The sequence below is a fragment of the Geotrypetes seraphini genome, chromosome 4 (assembly GCF_902459505.1).
Source record: "Geotrypetes seraphini chromosome 4, aGeoSer1.1, whole genome shotgun sequence".
In the NCBI taxonomy this organism is placed as follows: domain Eukaryota; kingdom Metazoa; phylum Chordata; class Amphibia; order Gymnophiona; family Dermophiidae; genus Geotrypetes; species Geotrypetes seraphini.
The window spans coordinates 5654000-5678632 of record NC_047087.1 but is presented as its reverse complement, the minus strand read 5'-3'; the positions used below and the strand labels follow the sequence as shown (position 1 = coordinate 5678632).

General features: G+C 44.9%; 1 protein-coding gene across 8 annotated transcripts in view; it reads right to left on the bottom strand.

Moving 5' to 3' along the window:
* The window catches only part of LOC117359371 (telomeric repeat-binding factor 2-like), a 110487-nt gene that overhangs the window by 41032 nt on the left and 44822 nt on the right, over window positions 1-24633 (bottom strand). For 3 of the 8 annotated variants that reach the window (XM_033942011.1, XM_033942009.1, XM_033942012.1), the window contains exons 7-9: window positions 16775-17164; window positions 5320-5411; window positions 5048-5112 (exon numbers count right to left, since the gene is read on the bottom strand). In XM_033942011.1, coding sequence (XP_033797902.1) covers window positions 5048-5112; window positions 5320-5411; window positions 16775-17164 — 547 coding nt within the window. Of the gene's footprint in view, window positions 1-2439; window positions 4355-5047; window positions 5113-5319; window positions 5412-16774; window positions 17165-24633 lie in introns of those variants that run through there. The other 5 variants (XM_033942013.1, XM_033942015.1, XM_033942010.1 and 2 more) reach the window with 5 other exon arrangements.

The window sequence follows — 24633 nt, the reverse complement described above, 5'->3', positions numbered from 1 at the left end:
GCAGGGCTCGGTGAGGTTCGTTTAGGATGAATGTATCCCCCTCCGCAACTTGTATTAGGAGCCCAGGCCGCAGTTACATCTCTGTACTCCTCTGTCACCTCCTCTGCGTCTCTCTTTCTTTCTGCAGTGGACTGTGAGGGCTCAAGCCATGTCTCCACTTCTCCTGGCCACCAATGAAGCCCACCTACCCCCACCGCGGGGAAAGGCACTCCGTAGCCCACACACTTTTGGCAGAGCACCATCAAAAAAGTCCTGGCTCGCTCTGGGACAACTGCCAGCCCCCTCTACAGTCTGCTCGCTCGCAGCAGAGACACCACTCCCAGGGCACAGGCCACACCTCTGCTCCTGCACTCCTCCTTACCCCGGGCAGAACTTGCTGGACTCCGTCAGCAGGAAATAGCCTCCCCCCACAGCCCGCACACTTGTGGCTAAGATGCCGAAGAAAAAAAATCCTGCTTCGCTCCGGGACAGCCAACAGCCACCAGTCAATAAGGCAGCTCGACAACTTTCTCCTTGCTAATGTGGAGACTGGGTCAGCTCACACACTATTCAGCCATTTACCTACGCTTCCGCTCTTTGTCGTGGTGACCTTTCCCATCCATTTTAGGACTCAACATGGAAAGAAATCAAGCCTATCTTACCAGTTACAAAAAATATTGGCTTCCACAATCATTTTTAGATCTGCTGCTTTAGAAATGATTTTGTATAAATGGAATGCTAGCTTATTTGATAGCCTATTGGCCTTGCCTAGTCAATGATTTATGCCAATTGGAAAAAAGGCTCTTTTAAATGCTACTTTTTGTGGAACACTGCCTAAATGGTCCATGGCTTTGAACTTCATTGTCACAATTCATTCATATACAACATATAACAGAAAGGCTGTGGCCTATTACAGACTCCCTATCCTAACATTGACATTCCATGTGTTTTGTATAACCTTCCAAGTTTATCCTAAGCATATCAATATCATCCTTTTTGTTCCTAAATATTGAACGATGTGTTAATATGTTTCAGTATTGATTTGTTATATTGTTCTTATTTATAGTGGAAGATACTCTAACCACTCCATCATTCCAGCTGTTCATTTCATCAGTTTTCATCTGCATGTTTCATGAATGCATTTCCCTGCTTACTGTTTATAATTGCCAACTGGTTTCACACTTTCTGTTGTAGCAATCGGACAAAAAACCCCATTTGAACTAAAAGCCTCCCCTTGTTGTTTACTGGGGTTCATTATAGGTATAGGTATATGCGACGCACACATGGAAGAAATAAATAAATAATTATTGGAGTGGAAGAGTGGCCTAGTGGTTAGAGCAGCTGCCTCAGCACCCTGAGGTTGTGAGTTTGATTCCCACTGCAGCTCCTTGTGACCCTTGGCAAGTCACCTAAGCCTTAGTTGCACCAGATACAAAAAAGATTGAGCCCTCTAGGGACAGAAAAAGTACCTGCATATAATGTGTATAGCACTGCATATGTCTAGTAGTGCCACAGAAATTAGTAGCAGTTGATTTCCTTTTCCCTCACAGCATCCTCCTTTCCACTTCACTCTGCCTCGGCATACCTGCATCACCAGTGTCTCAGTGCCCCCTTTTCAAAAGGGCCCAGCATCCTCTTTTTACACCCCATCCCCCTCTCTCTCTCTGCACGCTAACCTCACCCACTCGGTCAAGTCTTTCCAGCCCTATCGTCCATAAAGCATGTTCTCACCACCCCCAACCCGCAGAGTATTCTTCCTTTATCCCCTCCACACCTCTCAGCATTCATTTCACTTTCTCATCAGCTCTAGGAAGGTTCCTCCTGTTTTCTGTTCCTGGTGGGATGAGGTGGCCTAGTGGTCAGAGCAGCTGCCTCACACCTTGAGGTTGTGAGTTTGATTCCTTCTGACTCTGGGCAAGTCGCTTAACACTTCATTGCCCAAGGACCTGCCTACAACTATGTAAAGCTTTGATTGTAACCACACAAACCCCCCTCCCCTTTCTCATACTATGTCTCATCAAGTGCAATTCTCCATGTCTCCCAGTCTTTTCAGTAAACAAATAGCCACTTCTTTTAGATGAGTTTCCCCTTTACAGTGAGAAGCATTACACCTATCAAAGCAGGCCCGTGAGGCATGCTCAGTAAAATAAAGAAACAGCCTACCAACTTCAGTATCACTAGCACTGCTGCTTCCAAAGGGCACCTTCGGGATAAACAAGTGTTCCAACAAAAACTTCTCCCAAGGGATTAAGATAAAATGAAAAAAGTCCAAGGTCACTTTGTACTAACTGGAGTTAGTTTTACCCACAATGAAAAAATTGGCATACAGCAGCAAAAATGGTTCATGTTTTATTCAACTCAACTTTCTATACCACCAGTGATGCCCCACCTGCAAACACTGGAAAAAGCAGGGCCCAGCCACACCTCCTATCCCCTTTTACATACAGGCTCGATCTTATATCAAGAATACAAGAAATGTTTATTATATACACAACATACAACTTTCAAGTCAGAGAATATATTTGTCAAAAATAAGCTAGACCTCACAGAGATCTGATTCTGCTTGGCACAAGAGACTCTGCTGTAGGGTTCTGATAAAGAATTACCAAAGGCAGGTCCTAGCAGTGGTAGTGAGCCAGGACATGGAGTGACTGGAATGCAGTTTTCAGGAGCAGAGAGGTTGTGGCCCTTTCACATTCCCAGCACTTGGAGGTTCCAGCATTGCCACCTAGTAGCCACATGATTTAGGATTCATGACGGAATGGGCCCTGATCCATGGATTCCAGCTGAGCAAGGTGGGTGTTCTTTCTAGGCTGATGACAATAAAAAGTTCATGGTCCCCCTTTTTTTTTGCTGATAGCAGGAGAAGGAAGAGGGAGAAGAGATTTGCCTTGGGATGTTTTCTCTAGCTTTTTGTGCTTCCTGCTCAATCAGCATTCATTTAGAACTTGATCTAGCATTCCTTCAGAAACTATGTAATCATGAGCTCTTTATCTGGCCATCAGATGTCACCCCCAAGCAGAGATCATGACTCCCATTCCCACGGGGGCTGGGAGCCCAGGGGACGAAAAACCAGACTTGGCCATCAGAACCAGGGCTCTTCAACATGGCAGTATACTACTCTGAAACCAACCTGGGTCCCAACTGGAGCCAAAAGCCAAATGAGGAGTGCAAAACAGCTGGATCAAAAAGAATCGGTCCTTAGCTTTTCACTGCTGAAATGAGGAAAAGAGCCAGATGTGCTCTTTACATGGTAGTGGAAGTGGGGGGAATAGCCACTGCTCTGCCCACCTCCTGACTTGATTATTCCTCCACCATGCTGCTCACTGCTTGGGGGATTTGTTGTTTATAAACATCCCTTCCTCTCTAGTCAATGAAAGTACACTTTAAGAATGATCCCTGGTTAAAGATATACACCAGGGACTGGGGGCTGATGTGTGCTTGGGCCCAGCACAGGACAAAAACAAGCTTATGGAGGTGTCTTAATTACATTTATCAACCTACACACATTGTGAAGGTCCTGCAATAAATGCTAGTTAAGCTTCCAGGTTTGGTATTTTCAGGGTGTACATTCTCTTTCACATCAGAACATTAAGAAGAATAGAATACCCTTAGAGCAGGAGCACAAACTGGGGGGGGGGGGCTGCAAGGTCCCCTTCACAGCCTCTCCTCCTGCAAACATCAAAATAGATTTTAAACAATAACAAGAACTGTTCCGCTTTTCATCTTTAAAATAAATCAAGGTCAAAGGCATTTTCCAACGTTTACTAAATAGTCCAATGTTCCTCCGTCCCTGAAGACAACAAGAAGGGGACAACAGCTAATTCCAAACACTAAACTGTTTACCTTTCCTACCCTAGAGCCAGGCACACACAATCAAATGCAACTCTGGTTCACGCTTATGCCCACACATCCATAATTGCAGACTGTAGTGGCTTTTGGCTAGCAGGTGCCGACTACAATGATAGTCCCTTTCACTGCTTTTCAAATCATTCAGCAGCCGGAGATAGCATATTATGCTACAGGGCATTGCTATTAATCTGATCCCACTCCAAGCACTTGAGCTGTAGGGCAGCCCTGCTCCTGCAGTCAGGGTCAAAAAACGCCTCTACAGTGTTTTCATTCTCTAATCTCCTCTCTCCAGAGCAAAAACAAACACAGAGGCTGCCGGCACTCCAGGGCTGTTGCTGCCACCGCTACCCACTGTCATTTGCTGTCACAGCAGGCCATGCTTCTTCATTGTTCTCCAGCGATCTTTGATCATTACTGCTGTGCGGTTAACAAAGTCATAGTTTCTTAGGATGGCAGTCCAGTTTCCTTCCCCAAAGCGCTGTACTCCCGTCTTTACCCACTCACTCTCCTGCACTGTCCACTTCTGTAACACAAGGACACCAAACATTGAATTTCAGTAGTTGCATTGTGACAGATCACACCACTATTTCAATCAGGATTGAGTTTATTGTGAAAGTGGAATGGTTAGGAGTTAGATTTATCTTTATTTTGATCTTTCAGTGAGATGCTATTAAACACAAAGTCTGAACTGCTCTGGTGACTTTCATCTCGTACACAGTACAACTTTGGAGACAGGAAGTGCAACGGTCTGCCTGTCTCCCAGTGCAAAGCAGAGGAGGCATCTCGACATAAGCAGCTCTCTCTTGATTTCTGCTGAACTCAACAAAATCAAAATAATAAACAACACGCTAACATCAAAAAATGAAAAGAATTTTAACTAATATACTTAATGTTTACAAAGGAAGGTAGTGCTCAGAGACATGGAGAAAAAAGGGGAACGAATTCCCCCCCAATCATTGCAGTACTTTCCAGATAACAACAGATGGTATTTTTCAGTGTCCTGTAATGAAATAAAGATGAAAAAATCTTCGTCAGGAAGACAATGTTAGCGTGTTGTTTATTTTGATTTGATTATTTCACGTTTCCTCACCAGAAGGCGTATGTATATTTTTCCTCCATTTGTGTTTTTGAACTTTCCACCTAAACTGTGGACACATTTCCCAAACAGGATTCTCCCTCCTCATTTATATTAGCAGCTGGCTGAAGGCTATGTTACCTGCTTTTTAGGATGGTGACATGAAACATTTCCTCTGTCACTGTCTTTATCGCCTCCTCCCCCTGCAAAAGAAAGAAAATCTCAAAAGCATCAAACCGCCACCAATCTCCTACCCAGCCAAGTCAAGGCTACCAAGACCTTACAACCAGGACAAGATTTGCACCAGAGTGTCCATCTCTCACCAAGTCTGCCCTCCCACTCGGACTCCACCACTAATTTCCCACCCCAACATCGAGCCAATCAAACCCCTTTCAAGAGCTCCCTCAACTTACTATCAAACCTAAAGAGCTCATCTTCATCACTCCAGGTGTCTGGTTCCTCATCTTTCAGCTTCTTCGAGTTGTGCCACCTACTCAGAGCGGCTCTGAAAAATGAGAGAAAAAGTTTACCCAAGGGGCAGAAGCAAGCTCACAAGTAGGACAACCACCCTTGATCACACACAAGAGCACAGGCACATACTAATCACAGAAATGGCACCATAGTAGATGACAGTGCTTTGTTTGGTTATTCTCATCTGAACTGCTAGATTAATAATGGATAAATCACTCCAATTTTACTGGACATTTACCAACTTCCCATAAGATCTAGAGCCATTTTTTAAATTTGGGTCCTTTCTTTTGAACGGAAAAGGCCCTGAATATGTGCAATGGTGCTTAAATGATTCAACCTGGCTGAAAAGTACACGTTTCACAAGTTCCTTCGCTCTGCAATGTGTTACCTCACGAGTCTGTTGATGCTCAGGTGTTGAGTCAAATTTTGGGTTTCAGCTGATTGTCTTTGGATCTGCTCTTAAGTTTTATTAATATATCAACAACAACTTATTATTTCTATAGCACTACCAGACACACACAGCACTATCCATTAAACATGCGAGAGACAGTCCCTGCTCAATAGAGCTTGCAATCTAATTATGACAGACACACAAGACAAAATGGTGAATCTATATACACTGCTCGGGTAGGGAATTAGAAAGGGAATGAGGAGGAGGACAGGGCGACGGACTACGGAGAGAATGGCTGCTTTACAAGCACCAGAGACGAAGCCAGACGTACCAAGTCAGGCAGGTTGTTCTAGGCATATGGCACAGCAAGGTAGAAGGGACGGAGTTGAGAGTTGGCCATACAGAAGGCTACAACCTGAAGAATGGAGGTATAAGAGAGGAGACAATGACATGGGGAACAATTTGTTCCTGTCCCCGGAAGAACTCGATTCCCCATCCCGTCCTCGCAAGTTTACTTGCTGTCCCTGTTATTTGTCGAGAAGAATCAAAGCACTCTTTTTCTAACAACACTTTAGGGTCAACCATTCTGACCTTAGACTACTGTAATGCACTATTCCCATATAATCTTTGAATCATTTTGTTCTCTGACAAGAACATACAAAGAAAAAATACTGCCTCCCTGCTCTATGATTGAAAACTCCCATACTAGACAAACGTGCTCAATTCTTTTTGTTACTATCCTAGATTCTGTCTACCAAAACAAACTCTGACATGCATATAGAAAAATGTCAGTCATGTTATAACTAGAACAAGGAGAGAATCTTTAACAAGAAGGTGCTCTATGCTAAAATGTAGATAAGTAGACAAGTCCACAGCCAGTATCCCACCTTCCCATGAAACACCGAATGCTGGTTTTAAGATGAACAGTACTGTAAAGATCTATTTAAAATGTGATTATTCATCTGTAAATCAACACGTTTGTAAAAGTCATATTCAAGAACATAAGAAGCGCCATCTCCGGATCAGACCATCAAGTCCGGCGATCCGCACATGCGGAGGCTCTGCCAGGTGTACACCTGGTGTAATTTTTAGTCACCCATATCCTTCTATGCCTCTCGTAAGGAGATGTGTATCTAGTTTGCTTTTGAATCCTAGGACAGTTGATTCCGCAATAACCTCCTCTGGGAGAGCATTCCAGGTTTCAACCACTCTCTGCTTGAAGCAGAACTTCCTGATATTTGTCCTGAACTTGTCCCCCCTTAGCTTTATTCCGTGTCCTCTTGTTCGTGTCAAATTGGACAATGTAAATAGTTTTTTCTGCTCTATTTTGTCGATTCCTTTCAGTATTTTGAAGGTCTCGATCATATCCCCTCGCAGTCTCCTTTTCTCAAGGGAGAACAATCCCAGTCTTGTGAGTCGATCTTCGTATTCCAGTTTCTTCATACCTTTTACTAGCTTTGTTGCTCGTCTCTGCACCCTCCCAGCAGTTTTATATCCTTCTTTAGGTTGGGAGACCAATGTAGGACGCAGTATTCTAAGTGGGGTCTGACCATTGCTCTATAAAGCAGCATTATGACCCTCTCCGATCTACTCGTGATTCCCTTCTTTATCATGCCCAACATTCTATTTGCTTTCTTTGCCGCCGCCACACATTGTGCTGACGGTTTCAGAGTCCTATCTATCAGTACACCCAGGTCCTTTTCTTGTTCGCTCTTACCCAGAGTTGCACCTGACATTCTATACTCGTGTTCCTTATTCTTTCTGCCTAAATGCATTACTTTGCATTTCTCCATATTAAACTTCATCTGCCATTTCTCTGCTCATTTCTCTAACTGACACAAGTCGCTTTGGAGTTCCTCGCTATCCTTCTGCGATCTGATTGCCCGGCATAACTTTGTGTCGTCTGCAAACTTGATGATCTCACTGGATGTTCCTTCTTCTAGGTAATTGATATAAATATTAAATAAGATCGGCCCAAATACCGAGCCCTGGGATACACTTTCTCCCAGTTGGAGAACTTCCCATTTATGCCCACTCTCTGTTTTCTGTTCTCCATCCATTTGCCTATCCATCTTTGTACCCCTCTATTCCATGGCTTTGTAGCTTCCTGAGAAGTCTTTCGTGTGGAACTTTGTCGAACGCTTTCTGGAAGTCTAAGTATATTATGTCCACCAGTTCTCCACTATCAATTTGTTCGTTCACGGTCTCAAAAAATTTAAGTAAATTCGTTAAGCATGATTTCCCTTTCCTGAAGCCATGTTGACTGGCTTTCATCACGTTGTGTGTATCCAAGTGCCGGACTATGCTATCTTTAATCAGTGCTTCAACCATCTTTCCAGGAATAGACATAAGGCTCACAGGTCTGTAGTTGCCCGGTTCTCCTCTCAATCCATTTTTTAAAATTGACGTGACATTTGCTAACTTCCAGTCGTCTGGTATCTGTCCCGTTCAATTGTCAGGTTGGCAAGTTTTTGCAATAACTCCGATTTCAACCTTCAATTCTTTTAAGACTTCTCAGGTGAATTCCATCCGGTCCAGGGGATTTGTCACTTTTAAGTTTGTCGATCTGGTCCAAGTCCACTTCTACTGTGGTGAGGCTGTCTCCTATTACTCCTTTAAACACTTCCACTGCTTCTGGTATTGTTGCGGTGTCCTCCTTTGTAAAGACAAACGCAAAGAAGGAATTTAATCTGTCTGCAATTTGTTTGTCTTCCTTGATGTACCCTTTTCTTCCCTGGTCGTCCAGTGGTCCCACCACCTCTTTTGCAGGTTTTTTCCCTTTTACGTATCTAAAGAAGGGCTTGAAGTTTTTGGCCTCTTGCACTATTTTCTCCTCATAGTCCTTTTTTGCATCCCTCACCGCCTTGTGACATTTCTTCTGATCATCTTTATGTTTGTTCCAAGCTTCGGTTGTTTTCGTGCGTTTCCAATTTTTAAAAGAGTCCTTCTTTTCTTTTATGGCTTCCTTCACCTGTCTGGTAAGCAATGCTGGTTCTCCTTTGCCTTTAGTTCTCCTTTCTTTTGCAATCCACGCAATGTAGAGATTTTGTGCTTCCGTGATAGTATTTTTCAGTAGGGACCATGCCTGATCTACCATTTTAATTTTGTCCATCTTTTTCTTGAGCCGTTGTTCTATCATGGCTCTCATGCGATCGTATTTACCCTTTTTAAAGTTTAAGGTCATGGTTAAGGTTCTGGTACGTTTCCCTTTCCCGATGTCAAGTTTAAAGTTGATCATGTGATTGCTCGTCCCCAGCGGGACCATGACTTCTACTTCTTTTGTCGGTCCCGTGAGGCCATTTAGGACCAAGTCCAAGGTGGCGTTGCCTCTTGTCGGCTCTCTTACCATTTGTTCCAGGAAGCAATCCCCTAGCGCAGGGATGCCCACACTTTTTTGACTTGCGAGCTACTTTTAAAATGACCAAGTCAAAATGATCTACCAACAATAAAATTTTAAAAAAAACACAACGCACACTGTACGCATAGAATTGTTAATTATCATTCCTATTCCGGGGTTTTTTCAAAGAGGTCAAAGCAGATGACTCTATGCACTGTCACCTCAGTAACAACCATACAAAAATAGACAAATATACCCCCTTCTCTTTTTACTAAACCACAATAGCAGTTTTTAGCGCAGGGAGCTGCGCTGAATGCCCAGCGCTGCTCTCGACGCTCATAGGCTCCCTGCGCTAAAAACCACTATTGCGGTTTAGTAAAAGGAGACCATATTGTAAAATATAGACAGCAGATATAAATTCAGACACATTTTGATCACTAAATTTAAAATAAAATCATTTTTCCTACCTTGTCTGGTGATTTCATGAGTCTCTGGTTGCACTTTCTTCTTCTGACTGTGCATCCAATCTTTCTTCCCTTCTTTCAGCCTGTATGCTTCCTCTCCTCCACACCTCATTCCCTCCCCCAACTTTTTCTTCCTCTCTCCCTGGCATTTCTTTCTTTCTTTCTCTCTTCATGCCCCCTTCTTTTTTTCTGTTTCTCTTCTTTCCTTCTGTCTCCCTGCCTGCCCCCTTTCTTTCTTTCTCCCTGCCCTTCCCCAAGCCAGTGCCACTGCCATCGGGGAACAGGACCCAAACGCCACCAATGGATAACAGGCCCCAAAGCCGCCGCCGCCCCATGCGCTCTCTGCTTCGGGCCGATCAATCTTCCTCTCCCCGACGTCAATTCTGCCGTTGGAGAGGAAGTTCCGCCCAGCCAGGCAGTGATTGGCTGGCCCGAACTTCCTCTCCGACGGCAGAATTGACGTCGGGGAGAGGAAGATTGATCGGCCCGATAGATCGCTAAGGCAAAGGGAGTCCTGGATGATCGACTCACTTTGCCTTGGCGAGCTACCGGTCAATCGCGATCGACCTATTGGGCACCCCTGCCCTAGCGCCTCCAGGAACTTGGCTTCCTTGCCGCAGTTGGAGGTTTCCAGGTTCCAGTCTATCCCCGGGAAATTAAAGTCTCCCAAGATGATTACATTGCCTGTCTTGCATTCTTGTTTGATTTCCTCTATCATTTCTGAGTCAGTTTCCTCCATCTATCCTGGGAGTCCATAGTACAGGCCAATTTTTGTGTCTGCGCCATTATGACTAGGAATTTTGATCCAGAAGGACTCTTTCCTTTCCGTCGTAGCCACTCCAACAGATTCTACTCCTTCCTGAACATAGAGGGCAGTACCTCCACCTTTCTGCCCTACTCAATCTCTTCTGTATAGTTTGTATCCCTGTAGTACTGTGTCCCATTTGTTTTCTTCATTCCACCATGTTTCTTTTATGCCAATGATTTCCAGTTCATCGTGTCTTGCTATTGTCTCTAATTCCCCCATTTTGTTTCTCAGACTTCTAGCATTCGTATACATACATTTGAGTTCTCTTTGCGTTACCTTCTTGGACTTTCTACGCTTGGCTGTCTCTACTGTTTCTTTCACGGTATCCTTTTCTGCTCCTGCGTTGTCTCCCTTGTTTGCTGTGTGGCCCTCCCCTCCTGTGTCTTCATCGTCACTTCCTGCCTTGTCTCCCTTATTGTGAGGTCGTCCCCTCCAGTGTATGAGTAGTTGCCCGTGGTTCCTTCGTCGGGGCATCCTGTCGCCCATGCCATCGAGTGGTGGTCGACTGTCGGCTTTCCCCTGTCTTTTAGTTTAAAGCCTTCTCGATGGCCTTCTTCATGTTGCCTGCCAATACTCTTGCTCCTTCCTTGTTGAGGTGTAGTCCATCCTTTCTGTAGTACTTGCTTTTTCCCCAGAACGCCGTCCAGTTGCGCACGAAGTCAAAACCTTCCTCTTCGCACCATCGTCTCATCCAGGTGTTGATCGCTTGCAATTTCCCTTGTCTCTTTCCATCTGCTCTTGGTACCGGGAGGATCTCGGAGAAAGCCACCTTCACCTCCCTGATCTTCAGTTTTCTTCCGAGTGAGCGGAGCTGGCCCTTCATCTATTCCCTGTCATACTTCCGCCCGCTCACATCATTGGTTCCCATGTGGATAAGCACAGCAGTATTCTCTCCCTCCTGCGCTGTCTATGATCCTGGAGATCCTGTTGGCCACATCCTTCACTCTTGCTCCAGGCAGGCAGGTGACGATTCTGTCCTCTCTCCTCCTGCGGTGTGGCTGTCCACATGACGTATAGGAGCAGAGCTGCGGCGCGAAGACCACTGCGATCCACGTGGTCGGAAGGGCAGGCAGCAGCGGCTTGGAAAGAGCAGGCAAGCAGCGGCTGTGAGAGGCGGTTGAGGAGAGCAGAGGGAGGAAGGGGCAGAGGAGAGCTAGCGGCGGTGACGAGAGTAAGCTCCGCCCACCTGCACGCATCAGCAGAGGCGTCATCCCCCAATTTCCCCCCTTAATAGGAGCAGAGCTGCGGCGCGAAGACCACTGCGATCCGCGTGGTCGGAAGGGCAGGCAGGCAGCGGCTGGGGCTTGGAAGGAGCAGGAAAGCAGCGGCTGTGAGAGGCGGTTGAGGAGAGCAGAGGGAGAAAGGGGCAAAGGAGAGCTAGCGGCGGCGAGAGTAAGCTCCGCCCACCCGCACGCATCAGCAGAGGCGTCAGTAGCAGCGTCATCCCCCGGTCTCCCCCTTAATAGGAGAGGAGTCAACGGTGCGCAGCCGTTTGGCGCACGGTGAAGGCGAGCGGCAAAGGCGCTCGCCTTAGCGAGAGCGCCTTTATGAAGAGCCTTAAGAAGAGCCTATTTGCAGAAAGCAGGACACCCTTCTAACCCAAAACAGGCCAACACTCTACTTACACCCTTTTCCTTTAACTCTTACACTACCTCTAACAGGGCCAGATCTAAAACTCTTAAGGCTACTCCTCTTACAAGCAAACAGGCACACTCTTCATCTTCTTACACTCAAACAGGCACACTCCTCATACACTTCTTGCGCACTCAAGCAGACGACTTTTCTTACACTCCTCATACACTCTTCTTGCACACTCTCAGTCAGGACAATCTTTTCTTGTATCTCTCAAACTTTTTGTCCTTTTCAACACTAATCTCTCAAACTTTCCCCCTCAAATAAGCAGGTCTTAACAGCAACTTAGAAATGGCAGGGAGGACAAGGAGCACCAAGACTACTATCAAGTTCAACACTCCAGTCACTGGAGGGACCCAGGGGATGGCCAAGGACTGTGTACAGAAGGAGGAGGGTGACACTGGACGGAGGGCAGAAGTCTCTGTGCAGACCGAGGCCACCCCCCCACGGTATACTACAGCCCCTACCCAGACTGAGGAGATAGGACAGTTAGACGGGGACACCTTGCAGGAACTGTGGAGCCTCAGGGAGGAGGTGAAGCGCTTGAGGAGCATCAGGGAAGACGAGGCCTTCGTCGATGGTGTCATCCAGGAGCTGTCCCATATCACAGACCAGACCCATGACAAGTCCATCCCCGTGACACCCAAACCTCCAGCTTTAGATTCAACAATTGGGGTACAGGAAATGATTGGAGATGCTGGATCCTGGCAGCTGGTAACCTCCTCCTCTTCTTTCTTTTCTCACAAACAGGGTAGTTCTACATCGACCACACAACTCACCCTGAGGAACAGATTCTAGATCTTACAAGATGGAACCGCTGAGGAGGTACCAGAAGAGGCTCAGGAAGATACCCAGCACATAACTTCAATTCAGGAGCTCATGGTTCGGCCCCCGCGGAAGAAGCGCAGAGTGGTGGTCATTGGGGACTCCATGCTGCGGGGCACTGAGGGACCAATCTGCAGACCAGATATGCATTCAAGGGAGGTCTGCTGTCTCCCTGGAGCCAAGATCCGAGATGTCACCACCTGTCTAGATAAACTTCTAAAACCTCATGATCATTTCCCCATGCTTCTCATCCATGTAGGTACAAACAACACTGCCAGGAGCACCTCGGAGAATATACCCAAAGACTTCGGAGCCCTGGGTAAAAAGTTAAAGCAGATAGGAGCACAGGTGGTCTTCTCATCGATCCTCCCAGTAAGAGACAAAGGCAAAGCCAGAGAAGAGCGTATCAAATGGACTAACAAGTGGCTTCGCAGATGGTGCATAGAGATGAACTTTGGATTCCTAGACCACGGAGAGGCGCTACAGGGACCAGACGGACTCCACCTGACCAGGAGAGGTAAAAACGTATTTGGACATCGACTAGCCCGCCTACTTCGTAGGGCTTTAAACTAGGTAAGTTGGGGGAGGGTATCCACTCACATTCCAGAGCAGTAAGAAACTATCCTGAGGCGGCAAGCCACAACCACACTTCTGAGTCCAAGGTAAGTACCCATACTATACACGATAAACTAGGAGTCACACTAAATCAGAAGGGAATCTCTTCACAGGGACTTAACAACAATAAGGTATGGAGGGCAATGTATGTTAATGCACACAGTTTGGGCAACAAAATTCTGGAATTGCAGACTGAAATAATGAACGCAGACCTAGATGTGGTGGCAATATCTGAGACTTGGTTCACGGACTCGCACGGGTGGGATATGGTTATACCGGGCTACAACCTGCTTCGTCGAGACAGAGAGGGCAAGTTAGGAGGAGGGGTAGCACTATACACTCTAACTACATGGGTTGGGGATTGGCTGAGCGGTAGACTTCAGAAGGTGGTGGTGAACGGTACCCCATCCGAAGCATCGGACGTGATCAGTGGAGTGCCGCAGGGCTCAGTCCTGGGCCCGATTCTATTTAACTTATTCATAAGAGATATGACGCAAGGACTTAGAGGAAGGGTATCACTGTTCGCCGACGCCGCCAAACTTTGCAACATAGTAGGCAAAAGCTTATTACCTGATAATATGACACACGACCTACTGTTGCTGGAACAATGGTCAACTACTTGGCAGCTAGGCTTCAATGCTATAAAATGCAAGATAATGCACCTGGGTAAGAGAAACCCGCGTAGAACTTATGTACTAAATGGTGAGACCTTGGTTAGGACCACGGCGGAACGCGACCTAGGGGTGATCATTAGTGAGGACATGAAGGTTGCCAATCAAGTGGAGAAGGCTTCCTCCAGGGCAAGACAAATGATGGGGTGTATCCGCAGAGGTTTCGTCAGCAGGAGACCTGAAGTTATGATGCCGTTGTACAGAGCCATGGTGAGGCCTCACTTGGAGTACTGTGTTCAGTTTTGGAGACCACACTACCGAAAGGACGTGCTGAGGATCGAGTCGGTTCAGCAAACGGCCACCAGGATGGTCTTGGGGCTCAAGGATCTCACGTATGAAGAAAGATTAAAAAAATTGCGGCTGTACTCATTTGAGGAAAGAAGAGAACGGGGAGATATGATTGAAACATATAAGTACATCACGGGACACATCGAGTCAGAAGATGATATCTTCTGGCTCATGGGACCCTCAACCACCAGAGGGCATCCGCTGAAGATCAGGGGAGGGAAGTTTCATGGCGACTCCAGAAAGTAATTCTTCACCAAAAGAGTGGTGGATCATTGGAACAGACTCCCACTCCAGGTGATAAAGGCCAGCAGCGTGACGGATTTTAAGAGAAAATGGGATACTCATGTGGGATCTTTAAGGGAGTAAATTCAGGGGAGGGGATACTTGGAATGGGCAGACTTGGTGGGCTATAGCCCTTTTCTGCTGCTTTTTTCTATGTTTCTATCAAGGTTATCTAAGCGGTTCTACAATCAGGTACTCAAGCATTTTCTCTATCTGTCCCAGCGGGCTCACAATCTATCTAACGTACCTGGGGCTATGGAGGATTAAGTGACTTGGCCAGGGTCACAAGGAGCAGCGGCGGGGTTTGAACCCACAACCCCAGGGTGCTGAGGCCGTAGCTCCATCCACTGTGCCACACAAAGGGAAACTTACTAAGCTTGGACTTGGAGGCTGCATCCACAACCAACCACATAGCCATAAAGTACATCTAGTAGCCACCCCTAAGGCCATAGACAGCAGAACGCAACAAATCATACATGGCATCTGAAAAAAACAGTGCCCAGCTCAATTTTAGCAACTTGCTGATCCAGAGACCAGTCACTAGACTCCCAATCCAAAACATGCTTAGCTCACATCAAAACTCTGCTCAAGAAGAGACTCCATCCTCCTGTCCTGGGGGTCCCTCAGAGCTGAGCCCCCTCCACCAGAACAATATGCCTCTTATGTCCACACCCTATGCAGCCCATTGGTGTGCCTTCTAACACTTACTCTGTTTATAGCCTGCTAGTTTAATTCAATTACTGCAGCCCTAAAACAAGAGTTGCAATTACTGGGTTGGAGCAAAAGCTCCAACTGTAGAGTAGGGGTTCTCAATGCAGTTTTCAGGACAAACCCAGCTAATCAGGATATCCACAATGATTATGCATAAGAAATATGTATACGATGGAGTAGCGCAAGCAAATCTCTCATGCAGTCATTGGCTGGGTATGTCCTAAGAACTTATCTAGCCCAATATCTGTTTCTAACAATGGTCCATCCAGCAATCTAGAAGGATACTCGCAAAATCTAGAGACAGACCTTACTAGGAGAGCTGCCTACATTTGTTAAAGGGAAAGGATATATTGCCTTTTTATGGTTACATATTCAAAGTGGTTTACATATATACAGGTACTTATTTTGTAACATAGTAAATGATGGCAGATAAGGACCCGAACAGTCCATCCAGTCTGCCCAACCATACACTCTCTATAAATGAATGATTCAATTTAAATTGTTCTTTTTCTTAAGATATTTCTGGGCCAGAAATCCAGAGCTCTGCCCGGTACTGTGCTTAGGTTCCATCAACTGGAGTCTCCGTCAAAGCTCACTCCAGCCCCATCTAAACCATCCCAGCCGTCGAAGCCCTCCCCAGCCCATATACAGAACACAGACCGTGCAAGTCTGCCTAGTACTGGCCTTAGTTCTTCAATATATACCATTATTTTCTGATTAGAGATCCTCTGTGTTCATCCCATGCTTTTTTGAACTCTGTCACCATTTTCGTCTCCATCATCTCCCTCCAGGCATCAACCATCCTCTCCGTAAAGAATTTCCTAGCATTACTCTTGAGTCTACCACCCCTCCAACCTCAAATTATACCCTCTGGTTTTACCATTTTCCTTTCTCTGGAAAAGATTCTGTTCTATGTTAATACCTTTCATGTATCTGAACGTCTGAATCATATCTCCCTTGTCCCTCCTTTCCTCTAGTGTATACATATTCAGGGCTTCCAGGCTCTTTCGGGGCAATGGAGGATTCAGTGACTTGCTCTGGGTTTCAGTGAAAGTTTAGACTGACATGCTACAAGAAACTGCTCAGGAAAAGAAAATATGAACACTAACTGGAAATTATTTCTGAACTCATTAGAAACACAAGTTAGATGCAGGATGAGATGGCTGAAAAACAGAGGTGAAGGTGCTTCACAGTATCATAAAATGATTCACTGAAAAGCAGCAATGACAACCACATAGAATGAAACAAGGTACAAAGATTCACTATAACAGATGCTTGGTGGCCTAACTGGATACTATTTATTCATATATTTGCTGATTTCCAAATTGCTCTTCCAAAAGCTCCTGCCAGCCTACAATAATTCAAAAGCTTACCTCTCACCCCTCCTGGGATGCCAGTTCTTATTCTGCAGTGCTGCAGTAGTGGGCTTGGGAGTTTCAGTCTTTCCTTTAAGGGGTGAGCTAGGATTTGTGTTCATCTCACTGCACGTGCTGTCTCTATCCAACAGCAGGGGGTTTACTGTCAAACATTTCCTCCTCCTCTGCAACTCCGGGTTGGGGGGCACTGCTTTGACGGTGCCCTCTTCTCTCTGCCTCTTGATCCTGGAAGAACATGCAGCAGGCTGACAGTCTGTCTCAGGGAAACCAAAGTCTGTTTCTGTCAGTGCACAGAACTCAGCATCTGCATCCTTTGCTTTGGAAAGTGCACGGAAAGCTGCTTGCAAGGTACCGAGGCTGTAGGAAGTACAGTGGGAGTTTTCTTCCCTAGAAAAAAATGGAATTGCATTGAAATATATTCCAGTCGTAGACTATGACACGTCAGCCTCTTTCCAGAGACATCTAGACATGTCCCCACTCAGTTTTATCAGCAAGGCTTATCTGCCCCTTCAATTCTCAGCCATATAAACATATCTGAAACCAGGGCTTAATTTCAAGGTACAGCCTAAAAATGCATAGTAACATAGTAGATGACGGCAGTTAAAGAACTGAATGATCCATCCAGTCTGCCCAACCTGATTTAATTTACTTTTTTTTTTCTTCTTCTTAGCTATTTCTGGGCAAGAATCCAAAGCTCTGCCCGGTACTGTGCTTAGGTTCCAACTACTGTACTGAAGCCTCCGTCAAAGCTCACTCCAGCCCATCTACACCACCCCAGCCATTGAAGCCCTCCCCAGCCCATCCTCAACCAAAAGGCCATATATAGACACAGACTGTGCAAGTCTGCCCAGTACTGGCCTTAGTTCTTCAATATTTACTATTATTTTCTGATTAGATCCTTTGTGTTCATCCCACGCTTTTTTGAACTCTCTCGAGAGCTCATTTCAGGCCTTAACAACCCTCTCCATAAAGAAGAATTTCCTTACATTGCTCTCGAGTCTACCACCCCTCAGCCTCAAATTATGTCCTCTGGTTTTACCATTTTCCTTTCACTATAATAGATTTTGTTCTACGTTAATACCTTTCAAGTATTTGAACGTCTGAATCATATCTCCCCTGCCCTCCTTTCCGCTAGGGTATACATATTCAGGGCTTCCAGCCTCTCCTCATACGTCTTTTGGCGCAAACCTCCTATCATTTTCATCGCCCTCCTCTGGACTGCTTCAAGTCTTCTTATGTCCTTCGCCAGATATGGTCTCCAAAACTGAACACAATACTCCAAGTGGAGCCTTACCAATGACCTGTACAGGGGCATCAACACCTTCTTCCTTCTACAGGCTACACCTCTCTTTATACAGCCCAGCATCCTTCTGGCAGCAGCCACCGCCTTGTCACACTGTTTTTTTGCCTTTAGATCTTCAGACACTATCACCCCAAGGTCCCTCTCCCCGTCCGTGCATATCAGCCTCTCACCTCCCAGCACTTAGGGTTCCTTCCGATTATTAATCCCCAAATACATTACTCTGCATTGAATTTTAGTTGCCAGATATTAGACCATTCCTCTAACTTTTGCAGATTCATGTTTTCCACTCCCTCCTCTATGTCTACTCTGTTACAAATCTTGGTATCATCCGCAAAAAAGGCACACTTTTCCTTCTATCCCTTCAGCAATGTCACTCACAAACATATTGAACAGGATCGGCCCCAGCACCAAACCCTGAAGGACTCCACTACTCACCTTTCCTTCCTCCGAGCGACTTCCATTAACCACCACCCTCTAGCATCTGTCTGACAACCAGTTTCTAATCCAGTTCACCACTCTGGGTCCTAACTTCAGCCCTTCAAGTTTGTTCAAGAGCCTTCTATGAGGAACCGTGTCAAAGTCTTTGCTGAAATCTAAGTAAATGATCTCTAGCATATGTCCTTGATCCAGTTCTCTGGTCACCCAATCAAAAAATTCAATCAGGTTCGTTTGGCACGATTGACCTTTAGTAAAGCCATGTTGCCTTAGATCCTGTAACCCATTAGATTCTAGGAAATTCACTATCCTTTTTTTCAGCAACGCTTCCATTATTTTTCCAACAACCGAAATGAGGCTTTCCGGCCTGTAGTTTCCCGCTTCATCTCTGTGACCACTTTTGTGAATAGGGATATCCGCTCTTCTCCAATCCATTCCCGTCTCAAGAGATTTGTTGAACAAATCTTTAAAAGGACCTGCCAGAACCTCTCTGAGCTCCCTCAGTATCCTGGGATGGATCCCGTCTGGTCCCATCGCTTTGTCCACCTTCAGCGTGTAGCCTGCAGGGAAGAGATGATCCTGGAGCAGAGATCCCACCCCACCTGCTCCTTCCCCAGCAATATTTCCTTTTGGTGGAGAATTAAGCTTTGTCTGGAACTTGCACCAACAGAGACCCACCATGTACTGAAGCTTTCAGGTTACAATACATAAATGAGCAGATGCGCTCCACCTCTGGGAAAGCTGAGGTCTGCAAGAAAGCCCTTTATAGATCTGTCTCAGGGTCACCACTGCTAGTTTGACAGTCTCTGAGACAAACAGATATTGGTCCTGTCATACTAACGAAGGGGAGAAATTGGGCGGAAGGAACCGAGATAATTTGTATTCAATAAACTCAATTTTATCTAGAACAGTGGTCCCCAACCTTGTCCTGGAGGACCACCAGCCAGTTGAGTTTTCGGGATAGCCCTAATGAATATGTATGAGAGAGATCTGCATATAATGGAGGATACAGGCATGCAAATCTACCCCATGCATATTCATTAGGGCTATCCCGAAAATCCAACTGACTGGTGGTCCTCCAGGATAGGGTTGGGGACCACTGATCTAGAAGACCAGCTGCAATTGAAGAGTAACTGTCTTTAGGACCAAGTCCTATATGAAATGGCAATTAGAAGAAATTCCCAATCAAAACTTGGCATGTGTTCAAAGTTCAAAGACCAGCCCTATGCTATTTAACTGTGAAAGGAGAAATGGGAGTTCCCACTTTAGTCCTCATCACACCACATCACAGTTTTGTATATCAGTGATTTGGTCAACAGGGCAATCAAAAAAAAGATGCAGATAGAATATAATCTGGGGAGAATCACCATTTGAGCGGTCCCAAAACTGAAAACACATGGTTGAGGGTGCGTAAACAAATCTTCTCAGATCAGCAACATTACCTCTTCTCTTTACAACAGATTAAACCCTTAACCCTCCCCTCCCCCTCCTCAACGCTTCTCACCTCTTCCTTCACTTTTTCCCCACCCTTCCAAGATTGTTGCTCCCCCCTCTTACCTAACATGCTTTGTTCCCCCTTCTCATAAATCCAATTGTATTCTCTTACAGTACATACTGTATATGCTCTGTATTAGCCCTTCCCTCACCTAAATTGTCAATGTAAACTAGTTTTGACCTTTCGATTGCCTTGCTATGTTCTTCTTTTCCCAATTGCACTGTATATAATTCATCTATTTGTTGTGAACCGCCTAGAACTCCCTGGGTATGGCAGTATACAAAAATAAAATTATTATTATTATTCTTCTGCCAACAACTTTATTCGAATCAACCAATCGTCCAGATATGGGTGCACCAGAATGTTCTCCTTGCGCAAGGCTGCCACCACCACTGCCATAATCGAATGGGAACATGCAGATAGGCCTAGAAGTCAGAAATTCCCCAGGCTGGACAGCAAGAATTATGGATTTCAGGGGTTCCATGCGAAAAGACGGAATCTGGAGAGCTCTGTTGATACCTTTGAGATCCAAAATGAGCCGAAAAGATCCCTCTTTCTTGGTCATCACAAAGTAAATGGAGTACCTGCTGGTGCAAATCTCCTGAGGAGGCACTGGGACTACTGAATTGAGGGCCATCAACTTGAGCAGTGTCTGTTGAAAGGCCTTCCTCTTCCAAGTTGCCTGACAAGGAAAGGAGAGGAAACGATGTAGAAAAGGTCGGGAAAACTCCAGAGCATGAGGCGAGGGAATGGCTAAGATGGTTACGCGTTAGCAGCCAGCATATGTGCTCTGTCTTACCTTACTGTTTTCCTCTTTCAAAATCATTTCTTTTTTTGGACAAATGCCACTTACAAAGCATAAGGGCTTGGTCCGGCTGAACCCATCGTCAGCCGGACAGTTGACGATGGACCACTTCATAGCTAGCTCACCATCAATAGTTGGAGATGAGTTGCTTGCATTTGTTCGGAGGAAGGAGCCTCCAGAGCGTCAGGATTGGAAATATGATTTAGTAATATACTCCCTTTAACAAGGTGGTTTACAATACCACATTCACAACAAGTATTACAAACAGCCATACGATACACATGTATAAATTTCATCAACATATCGTACAATTTACCCAATGAAAATGCTCAACACCCATGCTTCATATCGCAAAAAAGGTGTTTCTTCAAAAGCCTCTTAAAAACAATCACATCTTTTTGCTTTTTAATATAAGTGGAATAGCAAATATCCTTATCTCCTCCAATTACCTGACCTCCAGTTTCCTGTGCCGGGGCCCGATGAAAGCACTAGGGCTGAGGCCCAGAAGAGGTCAACACAGCCATGTGGAGAAGGGGCTCCTGCGGACCAGGGCACTGAGAGTGTGAACTAGAGAATGACAAGGGGAAAAAAATATGTCCCTGTCTCCGTGAACTCGGTCTCTGTCCCCGCCAACCATCTGATCCCATCCACACAAGCCTCAAATAGTTTTATACTGAGCACTGCTAAAATCCTACTTTATCCTAAAGCTAAAAAAAAAAAAGAAATATAATTTTTTTTCTAACTTTATTGTCTTGTTTCTGTTTTCCTCATCTTCTCATTCTCTTTCTTCCATCCAATGTTTGCCTTCTCTCTACCTCTGTCTCTCCCTTCCCCCCATTGGTCTCCCCTCCCCATCTCTTTCCACTTCCTTCCAGCGTGTTCCCCTCTCTCCTTCCCATTTCCGTGCAGTGTGTTCCCCTCTCTCCCCTTATCCATTTCCATGCAGCGTCTGTTCCTCTCTCTCCTTCCCCCCTCTCTCTCTTCTTCCCTTCAGCCCCCTCCCTCCCAATCGCCACGGTCCAGGCATCTCCCTACTCCCTTCCCCTCACCTTCATAGTGATTTTCTTTTTTTTTTGTCTCCTAGCTGCCCAAGCCGACTTTCATCAAGTTGTGTGCAGCTGCCCCAAACTTCTCCGATGCAACTTCCTGTTTCCAGTTGCGTCAGAGGGGAAGTTTTAAGCAGCTGTGTGCTACTTGTTGAAAGCTGGCTCGGGCAGCTGGGAGACAAAAAAAACAAAACAGAAAATCGCCACCAAGATGATGAAAAGGGAGGAAGATGCCCAGACGGCAGCGATAAGAAGGAAGAAGGGGGCTGCTGGACCGCACGATCGGTGACTGCGCAAGTATCCTCAATTAACTCGGAGACAAGGCCATTCACCGCTTCAAGGGGCACTGAATAGCCTTGTCCCGTAACTGCAGTGACCACTTTTCCTCTCACTGTTTTGGTAGGCTACCTGCAGGTAACAGCCCCCATGTCATTCTCTAGTGTGAACATCCAAGAAGCTGGGGTTAGTAGCTCCTCAACAGTGGTGACACTGGACAACATTTGGACAATGCTTCAAAGGTTCGAAGCTGGGATGACTAAATCAACTGGAGAACTTTCAGCTTTATAGTGAGCAAAATAGATGGTTTCTCTCTTATCTGTGGAGTCGATCAAAAATGAAACTTCTGCTAAATTTGACCAGATAAATAAATATAATTTCTGCAAAATTTATCAGGGAACTTTGTTAAAGATAAATTATTTCTTCAAAGAAAAATTGAACAAATTGAGAACAGAAGGTTAACTCTCAGGATTTTGAATTTTCCTAAGTCTATGGGAGTTACACCTGGAGATATGTTTATAAAATATTTGACTAAAGTTTTAACTTTTACTACAGAATCATTGCCTCCTATCAATCGGATATATTTGCCTGTAAAAAGGAAACCAGGTAATTCCTCTGAAGTTCATAATGCACAAGTTATGGATATGAGCAATTTATTTGAATTTTTGGAAGTTCCATAGTAGAAAATGCATCTCGCTCTACTTTGCTTGTTTCCTTCGTATTCAAACAAGATTTGAACACATTACTGCGGTATGTTTTTCCGTTTCTCACAAGCTTTGTATCAAGGGCAAAGGGTTTGGGTTTTCCCTGATGTGACGAAGACAACTCAAGAACGCAAGAAATTGTTTTTGAACCTGAGACAAGAAGTTAAAACTCTGGGCACTACCTTGTTGCCGAGTTACCCTTGTAAATGTCTGATCAGATATGCTGAGACAAAATACGTCTTTTTTGCACCTGATCAGCTTCGAATCTTTTTAGATACTAAGAAGCTGATCCAGAATGTTGTTATACAGTTAATAACTTTATTATTATAATAATAATTTTATTCTTGTATACCGCCCAACAATGAGTTCCAGGCGGTTCACAATCAAGAACTGTACAATCAGTGAAGTATACTTAAAATAAGGATAAAACCAATGATCATGTTACAAACTTATCAAACAAATATGTTTTCAAGGACTTTCTGAAGACATAATAAGAATGTATTTGTAGAATCAAAGGACTTAATCAGGAAAGCAAAAGTCTTATTTAAAAATCTCTTGAAGCGACAAGCCTTTACAAAAGGGTACATGAACATACAGTTGTTATGGATATTTTTAGATGATCTGTATAATTTAAATTGGGAGGATAGGTATCCCGGAGCCAGACCAAAGAGAGCTTTAAAGCAAATGCAACCAAATTTAGAAAGAATTTACGCTTTGAATGGTAGCCAATGTAACTGCTGACGAAAAGGACTGATATGGTCGTAGTTTTTAGGCCAAAAATTAGGCGCACTGGGAGGATTGAGAATTACTCTTTTGCAGATCTCCAAGAAGAATATAAGTCGACTCCAAGAGAGGAGTTTCATTATAGACAGAAATGAGATTATATACAGAGAAGAGTTAGGGGTGACCAGAACCTGGGGGAAAACTTTGCTGGAAAAGGCACTGCAAAAAGATGTATAAAAACTTTACTACAGTTTTGAACCCCAATATTAAAATGCACCACACTCTGGGGAAAAAATAATTAGGAACCTGATTTGCAGGAACAAAATTTTAAGAGACTCCTGAAGTTGTTGTTGGCTAGCAATATAATAGGAAATAGTTATAAGATGCTGATCGATTGTATTATACACCTGTCGGTTACGTCAAATGTATAAAATAGGGACAGGAGGGAGGGAATGTGGTGCCTTAGTTGATCTTTCATATCTGGTGGACCTGTCCACACATCAAGGACTTTTGGACACATTCTGGATGTTTTATTTCAAATCACACAAGTGAAGTACCCTTAACATGGATTCACTAGAGGTAGGTCTTGTCAGACAAATCTGATCAATTTCTTTGACTGGGTGACTAGAGAATTGGATAGAGGATGTGTGCTAGATGTGGTGTATTTAGATTTTAGCAAAGCCTTTGACAGTGTTCCACACCCTCAAGAAGGGTCCCAAAGTGACGGACTGGGTCAAGAACTAGTTGAGTGGAAGGCGACAGAGGGTAGTGATCAATGGAGATCGCTCTGAGGAAAGGGATGTTACCAGTGGTGTGCCTCAAGGTTCAGTTCTAGGGCCTGTTCTTTTTAACATTTTTATAAACAATATTGCTGAAGGGTTGTCGGGTAAGATTTGCCTCTTTGCGGATGATACCAAAATCTGCAATAGAGTAGACATGCCAGATGGTGTGAATAACATGAAGAAAGACCTGGCAAAACTTGAAGAATGATCTGAAATTTGGTAGCTAAAATTTAATGCTAAGAAATTGAAGGTCATGCATTTGAGCTGCTAAAACCCAAGGGACCGGT